We start from the raw sequence: 26,336 nt of genomic DNA, 5'->3' as shown, positions 1-26,336 counted from the left end.
TATTATTTTTTTTTAATTGTAATTCACCAACGATTTTTATTCAGTATTTTACAAATTGCACTGCCTTAAATCTAATTAAACAGACCTGATTATCCTCACTTGTAATGAAACGTGGTTAGTGAATGCTCTTTATGTACTGATGATTTTCACAAGATACTCAGAAAAGCATATTGTGACACAACTTATCCCAAAAACAGCAGTGTTAATGTTGCCAGGTGGATTTGTTCTGTATTGTGCACTTTACTAATGGCGTCCAGGACCTGACAGTTTACTGCAATGTGTGTCATTTATTGAATGCTTCAGATTTTGAAAGAGCAGTTAGAAATCCATAAAAATGAAATGAGCAGTTTCCTTTCTGGAAAAGTGCTTTGTGTCTGTTTAACATTTACAGCACTGTTTAAAACTCCCTTTGGTGTCATTTTAAAAGAAGCAAAACAGAGCAGTCCAATCAGACTGTGTCAAGTTTGTAAGACATTCTTTTAGCATAACGTAGCAGCGCTGCCACTAGACATTACTTTTAATGTGTTTAAATTGACAACAATTACAGTAATGCACAGTAATTAGAAAACCTGATTGGGATTGCAGCTCTTTAGATGCCATTACTGCCAGAGCGTTAATCACAGTGGGGGGGGGGAATACATTTGTCATTGACCATCCCAGGCATGGACTGAAATCATTTGTTTTCTAAGCAGTAAAAAAACATTATAGTTCTTCTTATATTCATCAGCTGTTGGTGTCCAGTGTGAATTCCTCTGTAGCAACTCTCGCCATATCTTTCTTCCCTCTGCTCTTAAATTGGCATCATGTAATTGATGCCCTTTTTGCAGTTGAGTAATCTTGAGTGATGTCTCAGCTTCAGTCTCTTATTCATGTGGACAGCCTTTCTCCTCTCCTGGCGAATTCCCAATGGGGTAGACAATTACATGTTTCCTCCTAACTGGGTCACGATGAGGCAAGGGCAGTGTGGTTTGAACAATGCCTAGTGGGAGGCCATCGGCTGAAGACAAGACTCTTCCTGTTTGTGCTCATGTAGACTTGGATCTCCTCTCTTTTAAAGTTTCATTATGGTGGATCCTTTAGGCAGTTGGCACACTGGTGAGAAGCTCCTTTGTCCTAATGCCCTAGAGAAAAATGTCACCGGCACTTGTGTTAATGACGTGTTTAGTACGAGTGTCTGGGGCCAAATTATAGGCCACAGTTCATGTGTAATAAGCTTTTCTTATTTTAATGAATTTGAGAAGATGTTGGCTACAGAGGCTAGCTTTGACGATCGTCTCAATCCTTTTCTGATTTAGTAAACATGAAAATATGTGGATTAAGTTTGGAAAAATGGGTCAGCCCTAATGTCCAGTATTCACCAGGCATTCTTTGATCAGTATATCAATTTACGTAGCTTAATGATGTTTGGCGGCATACATTTCTGTGCTTGGGCTTTGTTGGGGCAATACAATGAATGATTAGCAGCTTGTTGGGACAAATACTGATATCAGTACCTGACAATTTAGCTTTGACTTCGAGGGAGAATGTATGTGTATATGGGGTTGTGCTGTTATCCACTACACTATACATGTATGTGAGCTCACAATAAGAGAGATGTCCTACACTAGTGACTGCACAGCACATGAGTACTTGCACATAGGTTTCTATAATGCAGTACTGTAATACTGGACCTATTTTCAGTTCCCCTTGTCTCCAAGTAATGTATGGGCTGCAGATATACCACACATGCCTAAAGCAAACTCCATTCGTCTGGTTATGGAATATGATGTCTAAACAGTTTGTGTAGATTGCAGTACACTTTGGCTTTGGCTTTGTCACTGAAGTCTTTGTGTGGTTTTACCTTGTAGCATTCTGCTCCAGTACTACTCAGCAGAGAGAGGGTAAGCCGAGTAGTAAGTAGTATAAATGAGATTTTCATTCTTCACTGCTCATAAAACGAGGTTTTCCGATTGTTAGTATAATTTGCTAACCTATAATAGCTACCCACAATTCATTAAACAAGGGCTGCTCAGCATCTGCGTGAGAGATTCTGGCAGGAAATAAGCAGTCTGCTTTGGACCGAGAAATGTGGTTCTGTCCACCTCAGTGCTACTGCTGACTGCTGAAACTCCTAAAACCCATCTCTCTGATTCATGATTAATAGCAGAAAATGTCCAGCGAGCCTGAAATGAGGTCATAAATCAGTTCCTTCATCTGTTTATGAAAATGTTAAGTATTTCCTTTTGTCAGCTTTAAATCTATTCAAAGCATGTTTACAGCATAGATTTTGAGAGATTATAGATGTAAATTCCTTTAAAGTATCTAAAAAGAATACTTACGTTTTACATTTTGTTGCTCTTCGCGATTAGAGTTGTGTAAACTGCATCTTAAATGAACACATTTTCCTGAACCTTTTACATAAACCTGCTTATGTGGTTGCATTAACAAGAACATTTTGGTGTCTTTTTGCCATTTGAATTCAATGAAAAGTAGACAAAGGTCACCAGCGCCCGACAGCGCGTGAAATTAAGCTTTATCTGTCAGAAAACTTGGGCAGAGCGTTCTCTGTACCCATGCATCAGCTAATAGGAGATGGTGTGGGGCGGGTCCAGCTCTAAATGTATAGTGCAGTAGTTAAATATATACACATCTATTCAGTTTTATGAAAAAAAACAGCAACTAGCATCACTGGTTCACAAGACCAGTCATTTCCTAAAGGAGTACACGATTTGTAACAGCGATTTAGCGACACAGCGGCAGAGCAACAAGTGACGAATTGAGTTGAGATCTTCTCACCTTCATGCAAATTAATTATGAAGTGGTGAAGCGTCATTTTAAATGATTGGCTCCAAAAAATGTTTCGGACCAGTCATAGACGCCAAACCTTTTGTTCCTGTTCTCAACAGTGTGGTGCTCAGCACTGTCGTAGACCCATAACTGCTGTTTCTTCCTTTCCTGTTTTGACGTTTCCAATGCAGATGAATACCAGCAGTTGCTGGACAGTGTCCGCACCCACACGTGACCACATGAGCAGCTTCGAACACGTCCACAAGAGACAAACTTGGGCCAACGTAAGTGTCTTGTCGCCAGCTGGTGTAAATGCAGGAGTGGTCTGTCTCGCCAAACGTATATTAGAACTGTAGTTCCAATGCAAACTGAACAAGCAAACTTGGGTCATCAGGCATGTCCTAACTCATGCAGTGCTTTGATTCGATTTGTCGCCAGATAAATCTGTCTAACACCATGTGGCACCATGTGACTGGTGAGCCGTGCTAGTAGTTGAAGTGGTGTCATGGTTTTATTTGCTGACCAACTGAACATAAGAGCAGCTTTGGTTGTGGGCCTGCTTCATGACAGACTAATGATACCTTCACTGGTGACTTCATCAGACTGTTGAGATAAGGTTGCTCAGACAGAGAAGCTGCCAAATGGTACCTCTAGAATCCTCTCGCATTTCTTGGAAAGCTTGTCTGTGTACTATGTCACTTAGCTGCTGACCTTCTCCTGTCACTTAATGAGAGTCGCTCCTGCTGTTGCGATGGTGACACACAGCTCTTTTAAACTGCACAAGTGAACACGGTATGAACGGCTGCTGATTTGATGATAGTCCTAATAACGTTCTGAGTGTTTGTTTCCTTCACAAGCGCAGCTAGTGATTTATAGAGTGACTGCTATATTTAATGTGTTGTTTCTAGGTTCGGTGGAATACTAACATGTTTACAGATTGAAGCAACAATAGGTTACTCCATATGAGCAGCGAAACAGTGTCCACTGAAATGAGCTTGGTGTGAAAGACAGAGCTGTCTGTAGCTGTCCAAAATAAAATACCTTCTTTTTTCCTGATGCATGATACTTTGAATGCCTATTTGTCAAAGTATTTCATAATTTATAGATCAGAGAGTCTAGAGAGTGAACCAAGTAGAGGGTGTGGAGCCGCAGTGATGATGTGTTATTGCTTCTGTGTGTTGCTCTTTTGAATTGTAGATTTGTCGTAGACTTTCTGTGTCAGGCATTATGTAATCATGCTTGAACAACGCAGCAGCTGTTAATGGAGTTATGTGATTTGTGCAGAGCTTATTCGCTCGAAAGTTTGATTATTTTTTACCAGATTTTCTAGAGTTGAGGTACGATTTGCAGGGCATGGCTGGAAGGCAGTGATCGGGTTGCTGGCTTCCATTATGTCATTGCTATTGAACAATTGACCTATACATGCTCCGTCTGCAAATATGTTCTTTTGTAGCAACTGCTGCTAGGTTGGACAAAAACAACAAAATATTGGCAAAATCCCCCTCAGTGTAATCAGTTTAGGTTGGAGTTCAGATTTATTGCATAATGTTAAGTTTTCGCTTTAATGCTGTGCTACAGAGGACAGCTGTGTTGAATCTAATCAAAATAAGGCAGGTTGGAAATGACGCAGAACTTGCCATCTTGCCATCATTAACTGTATTATAACTGGTCACCCTAATAGCATGACCATATAAAGATGTTCAGTCTAGAACATTTACTATGAAAGCATGCATTTGTGGAAGGAGAATGGTCAGACCAATTAATAATTTAGGTATAAACAGTCTTGTTATGCAACTGTATCTAGCTTTTTGTTCAGCTCCAAGCCCCTGGTAACCATGTGGTTAATAACACCATCACCACTGTTCAGCTGAAGCTCTTGCGCCCTAAAACTTAAGCATTCAGATGGCGACTTCAATCTCGAAGCTCCTGTCGCATGTGACCGTAATTTAAAGCAGATGATGCGCTCGTTTTCCCTAAAAGTGCAGCTTCTAAATCAAACTGTGACTTACTGCGGTAATGTTATGCATCTGAGCAAGTGATCAAGAGCTTGCAGCTGCAAAAGCTACTTACTGCTTGTTGTCCTTGTTTCTCCTTCCTTGAGGTTTTAAAAACTATGGTGCTCAGTGGCTTGCAGATAAGTAGGTGGAACTTCAAAATTGAATCACTTTTAATTGGAAGAAAATTGCTAACGATGAAATAAAGAAAAAATCTACACACTCAACTTGCTTTTACCTGCAGTAGCGAAAGCTACTGCCTGTCTCCAGTAATTGGCCATCACTATCTGAAATCACTGGGTAGTCAGCAACTGTCCTTCACTGTCTGGACTGGTGTGTGTACGTTTTCATCTGACGATAGATGACGTCGTCTTTGAGAAACTGATTTTGCAGAATTCTGAACGTTCTGGTTTAATTGGAGCTTGATATTAGGAGACCTTGGCTTAGATGAGTCAGCTGTGACAAATGGGGCCCAGAGCATTAGTTATCTAAATAACAGCTGTGAAGGGGGCCGTTTTATCTGCCCTGTAAGTTTTCCCTCTTGTCATTGTTGATATAAGACATTCCTCTCCTTGCTCTCGTCCACGACACGGATCCTTCACTCTGGGTTCACTCCAAAACAGACTGACGCTTTCAAGACCTATAAGCTTGTACTGTGTAGGACAGGAGTGGGCAGTGATTTGAGCATAACTAACTAACGCCATGCCTTGAATGTTTTTTTTTTTATATTTATAAAAATGTGTCCTAATGGTAATTTGCTAAACTGGAATTCTCATGCCTTTTGTATGCTGGTATCAAAAGATTTTCTCTTGCTGCTTTTTACAGATTTCACTGCCTGAAATGATCATTAGTAGCTTTTCAAGACTGATCACCCTCCTCCTCTTCTTCTTCCAGTCACTGCAGTGTTCCCAGCTAGTATTCTTTGAACTCCTTTGTAACCTTATCTTCTTTAAAGTAAATGTTTTAGTAAACTTTTTATGTCAATTGTTTAAAAAGTCTAGAACAGGGGTATTTAATTAAAATTCAATTAGGTCCAGTTAGACAATGTACTCAAGCAAAGGTCAACCTGTCTAACCTGCATTGTGATTCAGTGCCATATACTGTATACTGAATTATTGGTTATCAACATCTTATGTAGTCAACATAACACAACATTTGCAATGTTGATGGGAATACATTTAATTTTCTTGCCAGCATCCAGTTAGTTTAGACTCCATAATGGTAGTAAGAAATGACTTCAGGTTCCCTGCAGAGCTCCAGGCTAGCGGTTATTAACATAGTCCTGGGATGGTAAATAGTTAACAGAACACTTTATAATCCAGTTTTAGATGCTACAGGAAGGTTTCTGTCCATGTACACTTACTGTCTGAAAAATATGGAATTCTAAAATCCTGAACATGGCGGTTGTTCGTGGCCACCTTCAATATAACAATATTTAGTTTAATCTCTCATAAGGAACATTCACTCATCGGGTATCTACCACTAGCATTATGCCAATTCCTTTAGCATGTCAGTTTCCAATGTTGTCAACATTAAGTTAGCGACTGTATGTCTTCATAGCTAGCATGCTTTAGCTAAAAGCTGCACTGTGTAAGAGCTTTTGATAAAAATGAGTGTAGTGTTACTGAATCAGGAGGGAAAACACACTAAAATGTGGTGTGTTGGTGCGCGCAGTGCTAGAAGTTGCCCTGCACTTGATGGTAATGGTCACATGGCAGAGTCTAGTGGTCAGCATTCTGTCCTGAGTGTGTCCGTGCACTTGGTGTTGCCTTGTTTATTCCAAACCTTTGAGACTTTATTCAGGTGTGCAGCTGATATTCCCTCTCAGACTGATTTGCAGTACTTAATCCGAGCCTGTTCAAGGTTGTTTGTCTTCACTGTTATTCATAGATTGAGCGCTGAAATGTGTTTTTGCCGTCAAAACAGAGGGCACTTGGTTGTGGTTTGTGTTTGTGGTCATCTTCAGAGCCTGATACTCCACCAGTTCCAACCGCAGTTGAATACGAGTCTCTCTCTGTCTCTCTGTCTCTTTCTTTCTCTTTCTCTCTTTGGTGTGACCTACCTTGTAAATGTCAGGCGTTTTCCAGCTCGAGCAACACTCCTTGGGTTGGGTTCCCTGCAGTAACATCTGGCGTATGGGGGATGGGTCGAGCTATTAAAGATGATTTATTGAATTGCGCTCATTTGGAAATCAGCTGGGGCTGAAACCAGCCCCTGAAGGGCTGAGGTCTGGCTGCTTTTGACTTCATTTAAGTGTTTAATTGATCAATAATCTGTGCCAAGGAAACAGTCTTGTGATTTAAGAGGTGCAGGTTTGGAAGCTGCTGTGTTAAAGACCAGCAGGAGTGTATATTTTTGATCAGACCTTGGTTGTCCTACACAAGCTAATGTAACAATTGTCTTTTTTTGTGTGTGTTCTAAACTTTGCGTTGCCTGAGAATTTGATTTTGAACTATTTAAGAGCACAGCTTTAGAATCTACTCTAAATATGACAGACAGACATGGTATAATGCTTTCATTGACTCATAAAGCTTAACTATTTTAAGCATCATAAAGTAAAATCTCAAAGCAGTCATCACTAAAGAGTTAAATGAACAATTGAGTAAAACACAAATGTGCTCACTCGCATACTTAAACCTGAAAGGTGAAATTACTGCAGAAGCCATTAACAGTGTGAGATTGCTTGACTAGTAAACTGTTAGACACAGGCTTCGTCATCGCTGCTCATACTCATACCTCCTTTTCATTTTAATTACCACTTACTTTGCCTGATAATTGCCATCAAGAGTAACATCAGGAAATCTGATTTCTGATAAATGCAGCCAAATCTGTATTGCAGATCCAGTTTGGTACTAAAATGGAAGATATCTGTATCTGCATTCTCAGTAAAACAGTACAAGAAGTGACTGTTCAACAAAGTCACTATTGATGCCCCAAATCTGAAGAGGAAATACTACATTAATATCATGCTTGACATTTTCATAAGCACTAAAGCTCTAGTTATTGATGATATTTATAAAAATAAACCAAATTTAGCTTGTTTTAACCAAGAAAACATCATTTTGATTTTTTTTACTTTTTGATGAGATGAAATTAAAGTAAAATAAAGTACACAATCTGGCTGGGCAATATGCTTACATTGTATATCTCATTTTTTTCAGGCTTTTTGAAAATTCCGTCTTGTTTGTTCTTTGTTGTTGCCGGGTAGATTCAGAACACTTACTGTAATAAAAACGTGAACAGCCTGTTCCACTGTTCAGTCACATTTCTTCTGTATTGCCTGAGGTGCTGTACAAGGTGGTGAAAGAGGATTTTAGGTACAGAATCTTTACCCTCCCTCGCTCTCTCAGTATGTTTTTAGCAGAAAGAATTGCCCAGAGTGGCTTAATACATTTGACATATTGCAGTGTTCGTGCCTTTAGTCCTGTATGAACAGGTATTTGAACTCTGTTCTCAATTAAGTGTACTCTCCTGCTGTTTTACGTTGCACACATTTACATTATTGCTTGAGGTTACCGTTTGTTAATGAGGCATAATGTGCTCAAACTTGTGAGACAATGAGTCACATGACTGCCAGTCTTCAGCAAGCTCAGCTGCACATAAGCCGCATTAAAGAATAACAGCCTGCAAATTTCTCATAATTGCGTCAGCTGAGTTTGAAGCGAAGTGCATGTCAAAGACTTCAGAGTTGGGGTCAAAAATCGGTCTGGATTCAAAAGAGCACATAATCAGTAGAATGTGTCCAACGTCTAGCCTGTATATCGATGAGAACTGGTTTTAAATACCACTGTCTGAAATGACAAAAGGCTGTTAACGGGTAGAACCGTTTGTATGCTGACCAGAAAAGCCAAGCAAATCCTCCATGTTACAACAAAGGACAAAGCACAGAATGATCTGCATTAAGGACTCATCAGAAGAAAACCTTAATGCTGCTTTATCAAGTTCTTACTCTCTGAAGTATGTAAAACAGCATCTGGATAAGCCAGAGGCATTTGGGGAAACACACCAAAGGTATGTCTGGAGGGAAAAGAAGTGTAGTATTTGATGAAAAGAACTCCTTGGTAACTGTTAATCACGAGGGTGGATCTGTTATGCTTCTGGCATGCGTAGTAGGCAGTGGCACAGGAAGAAGGAAGAATGAATTCCACAAAATAACAGCAAATTCTGGAAACAAATGTGACTCAAGCAAGAAGTTGCCAAAACATGCCTTGAATCATGAACTTCAAGAAATGCAAGGTGAAGCTTTTAGAATGACCCTTACATTCCCCTGACTTCAACGTCATTGTTAGATCTTAGGAATATATGGTGTGCATGCAAGACAGCCCAAGAATATTACAGAACTAGAAGCATTTTGCAAGTAATAGTGGGTTAAAATTCCTAAAACTAGAACAGAAGGACTCCCAGCTACTAAGTAGACCTTACTAAGGTCTGACTTGGTAGGATGTCCAAACTTTTGCTAATGCCACCATTTCTTCCTTTTTTAGTTAATCAGATATAAAGTACTGTAGATGAACACTTACGGTTAGAGGTTGTATTTACTTCTTTTTGCTTTAACAAATTTTGTAATTTGGCCAGGGGTGCCCAAACATTTGTGTGCAATTGTATATGCTCAAACCTGAGGTATGTAAAGAAATCGAACGTATAGCTACATCTTCCACTCGCTCTGTAAGTCTGTGAAATCAATCTAGCACCTTTTTTGGCTTCTGAAAGTATTGGCTTATGTAAGGCCGTGGGTCCTCAAACACCTCTCCTCACTCTCTTTCTGAATGAGCTGGAAATGATCTGTGACAGGCTGTAAACCTCTCTAACTCCTATCTTGCTCTCTCTCAGAGAATTCATGTCCTGCGGGCTCTGTCATCTAGCCTCCCCATTCGCCTCTCTGCTGCACAGTGAACAGCATTAAATATGACTCGGGTTTCTGGCCTGCATTATTCAGATGTGCATCATGGAAATGGAGATGAAAGAAGTAGGAAATGCTTCGTTTCTGCCTCTCTTCTTATCAGAGAGCACGAGGGCAGTATCAAAGCACTCTCACAGGGCTCACACAGAGAATGCTGATTGGAAGGTTGGCCAAGTGTAGCCAAAGTAAAGGTCTGCCACTGAGTGATGCTTCAGCACACAGCTCTCCAATTGTCTGTTTGTGCTAAAAGCTCACCTAGCTTGACTTAATCGACAGCCTGGCAGCAGGTAGAAGCCAGGTAGTCTGGGTTTGGAGGGCAAGGGGAGTGGATATCCTTGAAATGGTACGTTGCGTGTCGTTACAAATTGAAGTCCTGCTGCTTTTCCGAGTGGCCCCTGCTCCTGACATTTTGCTGAGATGGAGCCTGGCTGACCTCTCAGGAGTCTTGATTCCCATCACTTGGAGCTCCCTGTGAATTTCTATTTTAGTCAGCAGCTCAAGCACACAATCCAATTACACAGGCGAGCCTCGGTGTGGCTCTCCACATAGAACAACCAGCCTCTCACCGCCAGGCAGCCACTCTGAAATAGCTTGTTAGAAAAGTTCTCTTCCTGTAATTGAGGGTCTGAGCTATTTGGTATTTTGCAGAGCTAGAAATAATCTTAAGGTGGAGATAACCCTTAACTCCTCTTCTAGAGGCTGCGTCATCAACAAGCTTTCCTTTTTTATCTTTTATCTATGCCAAAATGAATTGTTATGCTAGCAGGGGGTCTTGAGGTCCTTCTCCATGAAGTGCTCACCTTTTAGAAAACATAGTAATAAAACCTTTAGAATTATTTTTGTGCGTATGGCTCCAAAAGCTTGACCTGCTCTTCATTTTCAGTGTTTGGCTGAGGATATCCATAAAAAAGGTATTCCCCTGGTTACCAGTTCTAAATTTTCACATAGCTGTTTGTTTGTTTAAACCATTTGATCAGTAAATATATGGAAATGTATTCCTAACTGGCCGTCTAAATGTTGGCCCTGTTGTTGGAAGGACCACAGAGTTTGGTCCCCAGCAGTCATCTGTGGTTGGAAATCCGAGAGCATAATTATACTCATAGTTTGTATAGATATGGTGGGCTTCATATGGCTTGCAGGAAGAACATGCTAGTCTTCACTTTCTAAGTTTGATAGCATAATGCGTTGGGGGAGTTTTTGCTAGCAGGTGGGAATTGGACATAACTAAATTGGGAGTAAACTTTGGGTAAAATTCCAAAACATTTATGAAGATATGGAACAGTAAAATGTTGTGGGGTGTTAAAAAAGACCAAATTTTAAATTAAGACTTGAAAATCAGATCCAGTAATTTACAAAGCTTCTCAGAGTAGGAGTGCAGATGTAGTGTGAATTTATCTGTTTTTACAGTAGCCTTTCTGATGGGAACAGATTCCAGACCAACACTCCTACTCTCAGAAGCTTTATGAATACGGTTCTAGATCACATTTTAAAGTCTATGCATGTGGCAATTGCAAAGAATTTGAAATCTGTAGTTTTAACATGTCACAACTGCAGTTTTTATGAAGGCAGAGTGCATTTCCTGATAAACAGTTGGTTGTATATGATGACCTTGTAGTGTGTGGTCAAGTGACACTGCATGGGGAACCTGTTCAAACCTTTGCATCTTGTAACTCTTATTATTAAAAATTATCGTTTTGATACAGAGCTACACAGGCAAATAATGCGTGGTCAGTGGCTGTGCGTCACTGGTGGCTGAGGAGTGGCCGGTCGCAGTACATAAGTCACCATCTCACTATCTACGCTGCTCTGACCACTGGTGTGCTGTACAGGAGCCACCCATAATCAGTAAAGCAGTGGTTTACTGATGATGATGATGATGAGGAGAAATCATGGGTGAAGACAGCTCGCTGGTGATGAAACACTCTTTGCAAGCTGCTGGGAAAACGGAGACTAGCCTAATCTTGAGCTCTTAATGTTCCTTGCACAGAGGTGTACACATTTTCTCCTTTCTCATAGTTGGCTTCTTAATTATAATGAAACTGAGTCAATCAAATTGCTTCTTGCTGTTGTTCTACTAGAAAAGTGATGAACATAAGAGTAGTCCTCTGGTGGGTCGGCAACCTGCCTGTTGGAGGACCATATAGACGACGCATACTAGTAGAACGTTGAGTGTCGGTGATCCATTCTCTCCATTTCAGTGGTAGCAGAGACGGGAAGAGTGAAGCAGATACTTTCAAGCTATGAGGCAATGGCTAAAATAATGGAATTGGTCATTTTTGGGTACTTTTGGGTGTATTCTTTGAATAACCATCCCTTTGTCACCAACCAAGTGATCTTATGGTACATACAGTACTAGCTCCATATGACCACTGACTAATTGTTGCTTGATCATTTATAATATTAATGATGTTGATTTTTTTTAATTGATTCATTGTCATGCATTGGCTTTTAATGCACTGCTGTATAAAAGGCTAAGGTGGAGCAAGCAGATGTTAGTTACATTGGATTTTCTCTGGCTGCTTTGGTGCAGGCAGCTAAAAAATGTTAGGGTGTGTGATCGCTGGCACAATCTCTTATTGACGTTTTTGTTGAGATAATGCTGCGCTGATACTGCTCTGTTTAGACTAATTTTAAAAGGATTATTGCTAAAATGTTTTAAGAAGCTTTCGGATTTAATTTCTGTTTTGTTGGCACAAACCAAAACAGAAACTGCATGTGGTAAACCCTGGTGTGCTTTTAACAGCTATGCCACATGAAGACTTTCACACTACGGTACAACAGTAGTTTATGCCGTGTTGAATATGTGCTGTTTGTGTGCACATTACAACTATCTGGATTTTTTCACTAGATGTATGCAGGGATACTCGGATACTCAAGTATTCAGTTAACCATTTAAAACGCCAGTATTCAAATGCTAAATTCACTATTCAGGTGCTGCTTTTTCAATACGGAAAGACTGAGAAAACATCCAGGTTACCAGCTCAGTAAAAGTGTTGCGAGTGTGTCTACTACAAAACACGAGTGCCTGCATGTGAGCATGTTGCAGAGGGCATGATGTTAGAGAGAGAGCGTGGCTTTCTGATAACTAAAGCCATCTAATCTAACTGATGTTGGCTAGAGTCAGTACATTTCTCTGAGTAACATGTTGGCACAGACCACTGTGGAGCAAAATATATATGGAAGGGGTCACGTCCTCATCAGCATCCAACGCTACCCTTTAGTGTCAGCTCATCATCAGACAAAAAACTCGCTGATTTCTTTGGACTATTATTGAATATCATGTTTCCAAATTTTAACCTTTTAAAAAGTAAACCTACAGTTCTGCACTAATTTTGGAAGATGTCTTTTTTTCCCTTTTGTTGTTACGTTTTCCTTCTCTGCAGTTAGCCTGCTATCCGTTCATGAACTGATACTGATAATCAAACATCAAAATTGGTCAGAATGCACATCCCTGTTCCTGTACACTTGTCTTATGCTCTGCATGCTGTGAAGGTCCTGTTGTAACTAACTGTAGCTGCTGGAATATTTTGGAGTAGAGTTTTCTTTGAAATATAGTAGCAAGTAAATGAGATCCACTTGTTTTTAATGCATGAAACTTTATTCCCCTCAGATGTGTTTTTGTTATAGCTAAACCAGCTAATTTTCAGGCGGCTCACAGTTGGTTATCAATGCCATTAGTGTTCCAGTGCTGAAAATACATGTCTACTCCATATTGTTTGGGAGGTGAATAAACATGTTTGAAAGCCAGCCATTTATTTGTCAGTTAGAACCCTGTTGAAAAGCTGTACTCTGCTGTTGCTGAGAAGGGTAGCACAGTAGGTCAGCCTCAGCTAGAGTATCAGCCGCCTTCTCTTTGTAGTGCGATAGGGCAACCCTATCCCATCAGGCTCGCCCTGGCCAGCTGCGTCGTCCCTTCTTCTTTGCTGAGATCGAATGTCTCCTCATGGGTGCTAATGTGGCTGCTGGAGGTAGGCTCTGTTTGAATTGGCTGGTGGTGAATCGCTGTGAGTCATGAGGCTGGCAGGCTGAGCTGGATGGCCATTTGGGAGCTGCTTTCCTGCCCTAATCAGTGCTTGAGAAATGCAGGCACAGCTCCCAGGCTCATCTGCCAAGCGAGGGGGGGAAAAATGCACGAGAGCTCAGCTACGTCAATACCAGAGCAATCAATGCCTCAATCGCAGAGATGTGGGAAGCACCGGGAGGCAAGAGGCCATCCGTGCTGCTCAGTGTGTCATCATTTCAGTGCATGAGCTCCAGATAAATCCTCCATTGTCACTCGTCTCTACTCCCACATCTCTCTACTACTCGATGTGAATCAAAAGCAGTATGAGGGAGAGAGGGAGCGAGAGAGCAATCCGGAGGGTAGAGATGAAAACACAAGTGGCGGGCGCTTTCATCTGATGCAGTGTGTAATCTAAGCGAGGGGACGTTTCTCAGGCTCCCTCCTCTCGCAGCCAGAGCTCTTCAGAGAGAGCTGATTTACACAGAGCAGGCTGTCACTTTCCCTCCCTGCCAGCAGCCTTTGAAACTCATTCTTTATTAGAGATTGTCAATTACTTAGCAGCGAAGGGGGAATTAAGTATGAAAGGCGGCGAAGATGGCGAAGGCGAGAGAAAGCTCTCCGCAGCCTGGGTTGCCAACCCTCTTGTGTAATGGCACTTGATTTCAGTTTTTGGTGCTATCGTTTCAGCATCATTTTTCTTTTTCTTTTAAATAGACAAGCTTTTTCTTTTTGAAAATCGTCAGAGGGTGCAGACAGGTATTGATCGCTAGCCTTTTCATCTCTGCGAGGTGTTTGCAAAGCTGCTTGGGTTTTTTTTTTTTTTTTATCTTTCTCCCCTTTTCTCGTTCTGCTCACGTTTTTACATGCGGCACGGTCCGCCATGGATGACTCTGTTAATTAGGCCCGTGTGGTGTGGTGTGGAGAGGGGGATGGAGCAAAGAGCAGAGGAAGGCAGTCTGCTCAGCAGCTTCTCTGCTAACTCTCCTCCCTGCGCTCTCCCACCGCTCCCTGGCATGTGGCAGGGAGAGCTAAATTAGTTTAGAGCCGTTATTTACAGCCCCTGGAAGGGCACCAGTAGCTTGCACACTGAGACGCTGGGGTTTATGTGTGCCTGTAATGAAGAGGACAACCTGTTCCAGAGCCATTGAAGTGTTGCTGGAGCGGGGAAGGGGATGTTTGTGGGTGTGCAGTGATCTGTGGCGCCGGAGGAGACATATTTTTGCCGTAGTTCTACAATCTCTGCAGAAGCAGAGCCAAATCTTGGAAGAAGGGGAAATAGGAATTAGTTTCTCCATGTGTGAGCTCTGTCCTAGTGGGTAGTCAGTGATGTAGCAGCTAACACATTTTCACAAATGGAACAGAACAAGTCCGTGCAATCACTGTTTGTAGGGTATTGCTGGCTGTTTCATTTCGATTTCCTGGCGAGCGAGAGTCAGAGCCTACGATAATGGTACACATTTTCAGCTTTGATGCGATTTTTGATTCTAAGCTAGAGATTCAATACAGTTTGATTTGCAATTTTTTGGATTATAAGCAACAACAGGGGAAGAAAATCCCAGTTATTTGACTGTGGCACTGTGTATAGCATAAGCCCCTCCCCTTCTCTGCCCACTTTATTTTGATTGAATGCACCCAGATGCCTAGTTTTGATTGTTGATACTTTTGGCATCCATGGAAGGTGGCAAATTAGAGACCCTCGTGAATGGGCTGCATCAGTGAACCAGTTTAAAATTTCCTTTTTTGTTTCATTATTTTGATAATGTATTGAAAATGTTACACCCTTAGTGTGTTTCTCTATGGCCCCGTTTGGCAGTAACATACTAGATGTATGTTTGCTGCCATATGTATTCAAGAACCTGTTCCAAGAGCAGGATTTATGAGACATTATTAATAGTGACTAATGAGTCACCGTGCCCTGCAGGTCTCCTAGACAGGGCGTGATTAAAGGTTGGCATAATTAGTTTCAGTTATCACTTACAATTTACAGTTGAGATGCAGCTTGGTGTAGGCCTCCTTCTTCAATAGCTTCTAAAAAATTTTGAATAGACTTGAGAGTCTCGGGTAGCGTTTTAGGTATTACATAGTCTTAATATTCAGCTGTTTAGTTCAGTAGAGGATACGATGTGGGAGATCAACAAAAGATTTTATTAAACTAAGAGCTCTGCTTTGACCAACAAGCTTATTTCATTCATCTTTGACCATCTGTCTGCTGTCAAGATGCATCTTGGAACTACAGCTTCTGACTTTGTGCTGTTTATAAACAAGTCAGACCGTTTTGATGCTCCTGATGAGATAGGTTGGTCATGTTTGGTACAGCAAGGCATCTGTAAGATGTTTTCATGTGAATAATCAGCCTACATTAGAAATCCTGGACTGCTGCTGTGAGGATAAGAACACTGAGCTTAAAGTGCTGTTTGTATGAAACTCGTTTCTGACATTGCTGTGGATCCTGAAAGCCACGCTCATCCTTAAAGGCAGTTAAAAGGTATCTGGAACAGTATCCTCTGCTGAGCCTGTTAACTGAAGTTTTAAAATGAGATTATTTTGTTGTTCTGCTTTTTATGCACCCCCCTATTGATTTGCGATCTGGTGTTGAACCGGTTGGAAGTGCCTCAAAAGGTAATGATATCGCTTATTCAATATCACGGTCAATAAGGGAATGAAGGCTTCTTTCAAAGGAGCTGTAGTAGTTGTGCCCTTGGGCTGTGTTTGGCAATTGAGTGTTTTTTTAAAAAACACTTTCTTTAGGGGTTTCTCTCTCTCTCCCTCTGTCTAAGCCAAAATAACATTCATTGTCCAGGGCGAGTCTCATGTGACAGGCTGGCCTGAATGGAAGAGCCTGTTAAAGCTTTTGCTTCCCTTTTTTGCACTTATGTTTTTATTGGAAAGGAAATCCAGGAAAAGAAACCATAATAGAGGCATACTAACATGAAACTTAATAGATGCTGACAAATTTATTTTAATCTGTGTGTATGTAATCTGTGCAAATAGATCTTGTCCATGTGTGAATAAATATGGAACTGCAAATTATGCAGATGCTAGATTTACAACTATGAGTAAACAAATAACCTAAACCTACAAATGTCTTTGTGCAATAAGACAAACTGTCAATGATGAAACGTATAGTGTCAATGATGATATAAAACATTTCCATCACTGTGCGTGTAGTTTGCTTTCATGGATTAATTGTCCTTCCTTGGAATTGAATTTTGGATTGTTATGTTTTGTTTAGTATTATTCAATTAAGCATGACAGCTCTCCTTCTATAACATTCAGCATTCATTTCCAGGCTTGTTTTATTCATTAACTGTTGAGTCCCGGCCTAGAATAGAAGTTGAGAAGTTGACGCTGAAAGTAGATAAAGTGTTCATCTTTTATCAATTTTACTCATTTTAATTGATGAGGCGGTTTATAACTAATGGCGAGCGCGTGTCTGATACAGAGCAATTTGTCTGTATCCGAATGAAAGGCTGTTTTACAAATGGGGAATACATTTTCCCCATTTAACAGAAGGGAAATTTCCATTAACTGGGTTACACTGTTAATCATAAGAAATCGTTTTATTTCCACTGTACCTTTTCACACGTCTGAGTGATTGAGTAGGTCTTTTACGTTATCGCGTTTAACAAATAAGAGGGGGATGGAAAAGAGACGTTTTATGACTGTAAACACAAAGCCTAATAGACGAGTGCGTGTAAATCAATAGCGGATCTGCTTGATGTGTAGTGTAATGAAATTGAAGTCATACCTCCCGCTCCTGTTTGGTGTCTTAATGAAGTGAAATATCTGATGCTCCTTTCGCCCGAATGTGCAGACTCTCACAGTGAATCATCGGTTTGCCGTCCTCTGATTAAACGTAATTCTGTCAAATTGCCTGAGGAAAGGAGGATTTGATGGCGCTTGTCACCGCTTGCAGGATCATGTAGTGTTCTCACTTCATCTTGCTGTGGTCTGCCAGTAATTCTGAGAACTTTTCTAAATACATGGTGGCTTCTAATCTTCCTCGGAGAAGACTTTGTTTTGTAGTCATGAAACGGCTCTGTCCTATTTCCTTCTTTTATTTGCCTGTCATAGCTCAGTGTGAGTGAATGAATGCTCTTACTGTGATGAAGGCAATTACCCTTAGGCTCACCGAAGGCTCACCATAATTGTCTCAGCTGTAAGCACAGTTGCATGATTGCTGAGAACAATCTCAACCGGCTATTTTTCACAATGAAATATCTGTTTTGTTAGTTTGAACTCTCAATGTGTCACTAGCGGAACGAGCTGTTGGCAGCACGTTTGATTGTTCTTCAACAGATTTGCCAATTAAACAAATGTTTGGCTTTCTCTTTCAAATTTAGGCAAGTATTTGCAAATCTGCTTTTACTCAGATTTAATAACTTCATCTCTGCTGATGCACCTGGAAGAGCCAGCTCCGTTGGCAGCTAGGTGTTGGATATTGGTGGAATGTTATCAGGTTATCTCTTATCAGTAGAACAGCTCACATGCTGCCAGACAGTAGCTGCTGCTGACGAGTTTAAATTGATTTTGAGTTTGAGACTCTGTTCTGTGTTTTTTGAATAGGGAATGCACAACAATGTTATTATATTAAACAATAAATGACGGAACAAGTCCTCCCAGTCAGGGAGGACAAGGATCAGTGCTTCATCTGAAATGATGAGCACTGTCGTCGTTCAGTTGTTTAGTCATGGTTTGTGAGTAGCACTGCTGGGGCTGAAGCTTGGGTCATTGAGTGCCACAGTGTGCTTGGAGGAGATGGTAGCTGCTCAATTCTGTCTGCAAGCTGCGATCAGATTAGTGTTGTCGTCAGTCTACAATAGATCTCTTTTAAGATTGTTCAGGATGCTTCCCTTACCTAAAGTTCTCCTACAGCAATTTGGATTTGTTTTACTGGAGGGGGTTGTGTAGTTTGATTTGATCTGGCTGGGCTATTTGCATAGTCCAGACTGAAACACCATAGCCTGGATATAGCTACATATCAGTGTTATGAAACGCTGTGTAATAACACAGCACAGAGCCACATCTATTAGCGAGTTTTGTTATTGCATGTGTGAGAGGTGGTTTTGAGCAGGACTACTGTTACTGAGACTTGTAGGGAATTACAGAAAGCAACTTGTACAGTCAGACCTATAAAAGCTGTAGACATGGATCTCACTGGTGTTCATTGAAATCGCAGGACCCCTGCAAATAAAATCTGCTCTCTTCATTTGCATATAAAAAGCAGTTTAATTTCTTACATTGGCAGAAAAGAGGTGTAGATTACATTCTAAACAGTTGGACAGTTGCTGGATTTTGTGGCAACTCCCTTGTAAATGCATCCCATAAGAGCTGTAGTACGGATGTCTGGAGAGGCCATGAGCTGTTATAATTTTCAGGATTTTTGTCTTGAAGTTAATTTACCTGTGATCTTTAACTCATCAATTAAAGATAATTAACTCATTATTTTAAGATGACAGCTTTGTTATTTTGAGATAACAAAATTATTAACTTGTTTTCTCCAGGTAGCAATCCACAAAATTACAACTTCCTCATGGGCTCTCCAGACTTGTGTAGTACAGTGTTTACATATAATTTTTGTTTACTAGTAGTCTGACAATTAAGTGTAATAACTCACTACAATGTGCAATAACTGTAATATTCTCTTGTTTGCCTGAAAGCTTCCTAATGATTGATGTCTATAGCTGAATTTTAATGCAGACCTTTTTAATGTTCAGACATGCATGGCAACTAACAAAAGTTACAAAAATCTACCAGTAAGAAATAAAACTTCTGATATCCAAATTACGTGTAGATTCAGCTTCATTTCGTTGTTGTTTCTTTTAATCGGTTAGCTGTTCGTACTCAGTTTTATTTTGTTAAACTAAGCCAATATAAAACCTGTGCTGTTACTAAGCTTTCTTTTGTTTGTTTTTGTTTCCAGGGCAAAAATGTGGGCTTTTGGGAAGGGGAAACCAAGACAACCCTGAGGCTACTGTAACGGCAATCCTCACTGCCCCAGTCGTCTGAGAAGGTCAGACCACCCTGTGGCACGCTTGGGCCGTTGGCAATAAGATGTCCCTAAGTAGTGGCACTGCAGGCGGGAAAGGTGTGGACTCGAATGCGGTGGACACTTATGACAGCGGAGATGAATGGGACATTGGTGTTGGCAATCTGATCATTGACCTTGACGCTGACCTAGAGAAGGACAAGCTCGAGATGTCTGCCACTAAGGACGGAGGCGGAATGGCAGCACCTCCTAGCGCAGTAGCAGCTTTACCAGAAAATATCAAATTCGTAAGCCCAGTTCCTGCTCAGGGCAAGGATGGTAAGTCGAAATCTAAACGTAATAAAAACTCAAAGGATACTAGCAAGTCCTCAACTCCAGATGGAGCCAAGAAAGAGGCCCAGGGACGTACCCCAAGTGAGGGTACCGGGCCAGCTGCAGTCGCAGCTTCCACAGCATTAGCCAGCTCAGGCAAAGGTGCAGATAAAAGCAGCAAGACCTCCCGCAACGTTCCAAGTGGAAAGAAGGACAAGGAAGGGGGATCTGGCAAAAGCAAAAAGGACAAAAATGAAGGAGTACCAAGTGGAAATGTGACTACAGAAAAGGACACAGCAGCTCCTGTACTAACCTTAGGACCGTCCCGCAGTACCCCCTTTGAGGGGAGACAAAACACAGACTTGTCATGTGCTGAACAAATTGGGAATATTGCCCTCGATACTGCTGGAATAGTTCAGCCTCTGTCTATTAAAAGTGAACCTGAGGAGATGGATAATAACGACTGTAGGAACATGAAGAAAGTAAAAAGCGAGAAGGTGAGTAGTCTGTTTTCTGAGCTGTTGTGTTTTGTGTCAACGCTGAGGACTGTGTTCCTCTGGAGCTCCTAAGTAAATGGAGTATTTGAGGCACGAATAAAAACCAAGTTTAATGTTTCAAAATTTAGTCTGAATTTGGATGTAGAATGTTCACTGGTTCAGAATTTGCCCCTAAGACAATTTCATGCTTTGGTGCTTTTTTCCCGGAGCTTAGTAATGAGCAAGTGACTTTGGTTAAGACCTAGCAATTCAGTATTACTGTGGGATTTGCCCTCCTCCTAGACGAGTGGTGGTCATTTGTTTTGCTTCTAGTCAATCAGAGTGATCATGGGACACGATTACAAAATGAAAGAATAAAGATTCATCAGTATAGCTATAGTTTGTTTTGGGATCTGGTATGTAAAATGAAATGCTAATATCCACTTGTGAAATTAGTAGTGATTTGTGTTTCCTCAAAGACTTCTTCACTGTTTATTGGTGATGTTGGTCATGGCTGCCAAGAGTTCATAAGCAAAGTAAATAGACACAGGCTAGCTCTGATTTCTCGTATTGGCAATGCAATGTAATTTGCCATAGACTTTCGGTGAAGTGGGAAACATGTCCACTTTGAACATCAGTAGCCTTAAACCAAAGCTCTGAATCTCTTGAATTGATTTAATCTAATTAGTCCAGCATACAGCAGAAGTGACAGATTGAATTTTCATTCTCTCTAATATTGTTATGTATTAAAAAGGAAATCCCCACGTTATTGTAACTGCTAGAGCTAAACAGCTTGCTACAGGAACAGACTATTTGGGTATTCCTCAAAAAAGGTTAGACAGGACTTGGCAGAGTTCAAGGGCTCTGTTAGAGAGGCTAGTTAAGACTCTTCTCTGCCACCCTGCTGATTGCCTTTCCCTGTGGCACCAAACCATTTTAAAGAGAGACAGGCATGCTTACCACGGCTGTCTCATGTTCCATTCAGTGACGCAGATTATATTGCCAAGAGGGATTTAGGAGAATGGACTGACGGACAGACAGCAGGCTTGCTGTTACAAGGCTTGCAGCATTGGAGCTTGAATTAGCTTCTTCTGAATGAGAGAATTTTGTGTTATCACAAGAATGAGCTCATACTGTTTGTATTTGTAGATGTATTTGCTTAACAGGCAGTGTTTGAAATGTGCTGTGAGTTTGTGATCTGAGCTGTCATATTTGCCAGCACAAAGCAGAGCTTAGTGTCCTTCCTAATGGTGGTGGTTAGCACAGCAGGCTGTAGCTTTTTAGTATTATTTACCTTGTAATCTTGTCTATAGCTTCACAGTTTCTAGATTTAGAATTTAGGGCTATGCTTAGAATCGGTCATTACTGTAGCTCGCATGTTAGTGTGAGCCTTGGTGACAAAAGTAGGATCCAGGGTCAGTGTCCGGTATCTTGCCCCAGCTGCAGATTTTTTGAGTGTAGTCTTTACGTTTATCGGTGCAGTTACCAGCCAATTGGATATTGTTTAATGCTCATGAGGCTAAGGGTGTCTGTTGAACATAATGATCAGCTTCTCATCGCTTCACTTTTCAGACAGTAAAAAAAAAAATTGGCATTGAGCTTGTTTGAAGAATGTGAGCCGAGCGTCAGTGTAAAACATAAAATACTCAGATGACAAGAGAAACATCTGTACTGAACTAAGTCCGTCTAGCTCCAGAAAAATCCCAAATGAGTTCTTTTGGCAGAATGCAGTGAATTCTGAGGTGTGCGGCAAGCAGGTGTTACACAGTGTGCGGTTTAGTCAAACAGCAGCGTGACCGTCCATCAATGTCATGTCACATTATCTGGCAGTGTCAACAAGCTTGCTCTAGTAGTGGAGAGGTGAAATTTAAAAAAACCAAACCAAAAAAAAAAACCTTTGTGTTTCTGGTGAAGTACAGCAATAAGACAACCACAACAGGTAGCTGGCAGGGCTTTTATTGAAAGCATGTCTTTGCGCTGGTCTGTCTGCAGAAAGATCTCCTTTATATTTATGGGTGTTTAAAAATAACAGCATGAAATGTAGTGAACTCTCTTGATCATTCATGAGTCAGTACTGTCATGGCTGTGTATTTATGAATCTACTGTTGCACAGGGCATCTATGTTTGGCTTTGGATGCATTTCCGTCTTTATGGGGGAGTGCAAGGAAGCCATGCCATCTGCAGCAACTACAATGTACACGTAAAAGTACTCTAACAACAGAACACACCTTGGGGGCCATCCTGAAGATTTGCAAGCTATTAAAACAGCTGACTACGACCCTGTTCAAAAAAGCCTATGTTGTGCTTATGCTTATGTTGTGTGTAGTATTCGGTGTTGTGTTTATGTTGTGATGCTGCCAATACCCAGCCCTACTAATGACTTATGGTAAAGGCTGGATCTATCAGCCAGGACATACATCGTGGCCTACACTGGTGGTTATACATCCAAAACACATGAATTCCTATCTGATTAGCCCACCCCCTGCTACTTGTTGGGGTATTATGCCCTGTGTGGCTGCATTGACTAATGTTCCTCAAGAAGGATGGGTTGGTGTAGTGTAGTAGTGACACCGTGCACTATGTGGAAGACTTGGTATTCAGTTCCCCACGATAAGAGTCCTTGTGCAAGACTCCTAACACTACATAAGCCTAAGTCACTCTGGATAGGAGCATCTACCAGATGCATACATGGAAATGTAAAGAGGGTTGATTCCACATTGGTAGTTACGTTTATTAAAGTGATATTGTCTTTGCCAAGAACTGAAGGCTGCTCTACATGCTGCTTCTCACTGCCAACCCCATTCTCCTTTGGGAGGCCCTGAAATGTAATGTTGTTAGACCTCTGCTCGGTTTCATTTTCAGTGGTGAGTCAAATAAAGTGGAAAAAGAAATTCACTGCCTTCAGAAAGGGTTTTAGCTCTTTTCTGTTGATCCTTTGCTAAATGATCCTTGCCTTGAATGAGGATGTGGTCGTGTTTTGCCTTGCTTTGTCTTGATGTTTTTGTTCCATATTTAGCTTTGAATATGCATGTGGGTTTCCTACTTTTTTAATGATGCTTTGACCATTGTTAGAATGTCTCTTGGGGTAGTTTGAGAAGCCTTGACACTGTGCTGTCTAATAACATAAGACACAAAAGCCTAAATGTAGGTTGCTTGTGTTTTAGTGCCAAGAGTAGCTAGGAGCTCAAGGCATTGTGCATGGCCATTCCCAGTGGTTTAAGTGAATGGCCGATAGAGAGGAAAGCTCAGCCGTTCCCCATGGGAAAAAGCCATTCTCACGAGACTCCGCCACCAGTCCTCTCCATTCGCAGCTGCCTCTGACTGCTGCTATTGTGTTCTGACGCATAGCTTAAACAAGCACAGAGGGGTTTGTTCAGGGCATCGGAGGAGGAGTAGCAGCAGCAGGAACAAAACGCGAAATCTCTTGCCTCGTCAAAGCCCGAACAAACAGGCCTGGAGGTGCGAGCGGATGCTATCGGGTGACAGGGAGGGGAAGGAGACCTGCTTTTCAGCTCTCTAAAGCGGTATATGGTTTCCGCGTCCCATGGTGCAGTCGGAGTGGAGCAAGCTGTCAGCACGGCCGCTTTCTCTCCCTGCACAAACCTTGCCCGGCCCCACTGGAATGTGTGTCATGCTGGCTTTCTCTGCCAGACATCCACAAGAATGGTGCACTCTCACTTAGACTAATTTCATTGAATTGACTTCTGGTTCTTATCTCAGAGCACAGCTATGAATTAGGTGGTACTGTGGTGTTCACACCGAGACAGCTGCTCCTTATCATGAAGAGTCTGCAGACCAATGTTTTTCTCATAAAGGAGGAACATCCAGCGTTGTCAGCCCAGCCTCTGTCTGCCGCATCTCTATTGTATCGTCGAATACCACGGACAGTGATTTTGACATTTTCCCCATATTTGGATAAGAACAGAAAACTCTCTGACCCATCACGTGTAATAAAATGCATTTAGGCATTTGGTGAATTCCACAAAAAACCTTTGAAATACGACTTGAATTTAAAGCTACAAAAAACACAGGTTTTTGCAAAAGACGGACATGAGAAAACTTTATCTAGCCTTGTCTACCTTTCAAGCACTGTAGCGAGACTGAAAGAAGCAGTTGTGGTAACTTTTGCTTTTACTGAGGTTTTATGGTATCCTTGTCCCTTGAGTCAGGAGCCTGTGAAAGATTCCTGACTACAGCATTATACTGGTAGTTTATTAACACACTCATCTCTCTGGGAAAACTAGATCCATCTCTGAAGGTACAATTTACTCAGCTTATTTTCCAAATGCCGAGAAGAATTAATGAGTGTTATTCAAAAATAAAATCCCACAATAACTGTCTACTGACAAAATTCAGCGACTTCCCAGCACATTCTGCTGTAACTATGCTAAAAGAGGTCAGTGAGCTTTTCCCTCTGTGTTAAATAAGGATACACCAATATGGGGAATTGTGAGCCGATGCTGATATCCAGCGTTTTTCATTAACATACCTGCCCATACAAAAAAATCTTGAATTTTAGACCAGATCCATCTGGACTAGTATTATGGTGGAAAAATAGCATTTCATTCTTTAGGATTATAAATGCAGTACATATATTTCAACACAGTAGCTCAGCATTGTTTAAACATTGTTTTTCCAAGACACAGTTAATACATCAAATCTAAACATCTGTCCACTGCCACACACACCACATTGAGCACTTATCGACCATTATCAATGTGACTCTGTCATTGTGCACTCCCTGTTCTAAATAAAGGTCAACATGTCAAAATTATTGACCATAGCAATAGGCTGTATGCTGCCGATTAGGTTGGAAAACACTTCCTTTAACAGGCGAGTATTTGGTTTGGGAAATGATGCCTTATTGCTTCACAGCTCCACTTAAGCAAATGTTGGAGTGAAGTCACTTGGAGTAAGTAAACTGAAGAAACCCAAGAACTGGAGTGGAATTATGTAAGCAGTCCAGCAGAGCAGGTCCAGCTGGGTTGTGAACTCCAGTTGATTAAAGTAATTATATAGCACTAATGTTAGCAGATACTGCTATAATTAGAATCTTCCATACTTGAGAGGAAAAATGATTAACAAGAGGTCTAAAGACGTGAAAGTACGATGTCTTATAAGCATGTATTGGAGTCGGAGCAGGGCATTTCCATTTGTCTTATTCAGTGCTGCACTCTTGCTCACAGATTACAAACTAATGCTGCTGGATTTCCAGGGAGTAAACAAGCATCCATTGTGGTTGCAGGCTTAGCTCCATTCTGAATAGGAGCCATTGAAGTGCGTGCAGTTCTCAAAGTTAAGTGGTAGTGACTTCCTTTGAAATGAGCTGGTGGATAATTGAGAACATGGATGGATAGTGCTGTATTAGCCAAGTTTTCAGGCTTTTCAGCTGCCAAGTTTTCCTTTCTCTTTCTCCCCTCTGCATTACCGTCTCCATCAGTGCCATCTCATCTGAGCATTATTGTGCTTTGGATAGCACAGAGGTATTTCATGAAGGCTTTCAAAAAAAAAGAGAAGGAAAAAGCCTCGTTAAGCGACTGCTTTTGTGGTTTTTGAAAAAACCCAAATGGAAAAGCGGTTTGAGCCAATATTCTGTTTTGAGACTCTTCAAAGTCAAATGCTAACAAAGTAAGAGATTAGTATGTTCTGTGTTTTGTTTGTTGCTGACAAATCATGACTGGGATCTAGATTCGCAAATGCGAGTTGGGCTTGTGTAATAATGTGGTTAACAATTTGTACACAAATAAATCAGAACAAGCTAGCTGGCCAGTTGGCAGAGCTTTCATGAAGGAGTATAAAACGAGTCATTTGTGCCCTATTCATACATGCAAAAGAATAGCCAAGTGACTAGATTCTCAAACTGCCTTTTCAAATAAGAGAACCTTGCTTCTTCCTC

At 41.1% G+C, this 26,336-nt stretch overlaps 1 protein-coding gene across 1 annotated transcript in view; it reads left to right on the top strand.

The window, feature by feature from the left end:
• The window catches only part of znf609a (zinc finger protein 609a), a 108,365-nt gene that overhangs the window by 15,425 nt on the left and 66,604 nt on the right, over window positions 1-26,336 (top strand). The window contains exon 2 of the mRNA XM_017725267.2: window positions 19,587-20,461. Coding sequence (XP_017580756.1) covers window positions 19,718-20,461 — 744 coding nt within the window. The 5' untranslated portion in view covers window positions 19,587-19,717. The remainder of the gene's footprint in view (window positions 1-19,586; window positions 20,462-26,336) is intronic.

Source organism: Pygocentrus nattereri, chromosome 11 (assembly GCF_015220715.1).
Source record: "Pygocentrus nattereri isolate fPygNat1 chromosome 11, fPygNat1.pri, whole genome shotgun sequence".
In the NCBI taxonomy this organism is placed as follows: Eukaryota; Metazoa; Chordata; class Actinopteri; order Characiformes; family Serrasalmidae; genus Pygocentrus; species Pygocentrus nattereri.
This window is presented reverse-complemented; position numbering and strand designations above follow the sequence as displayed.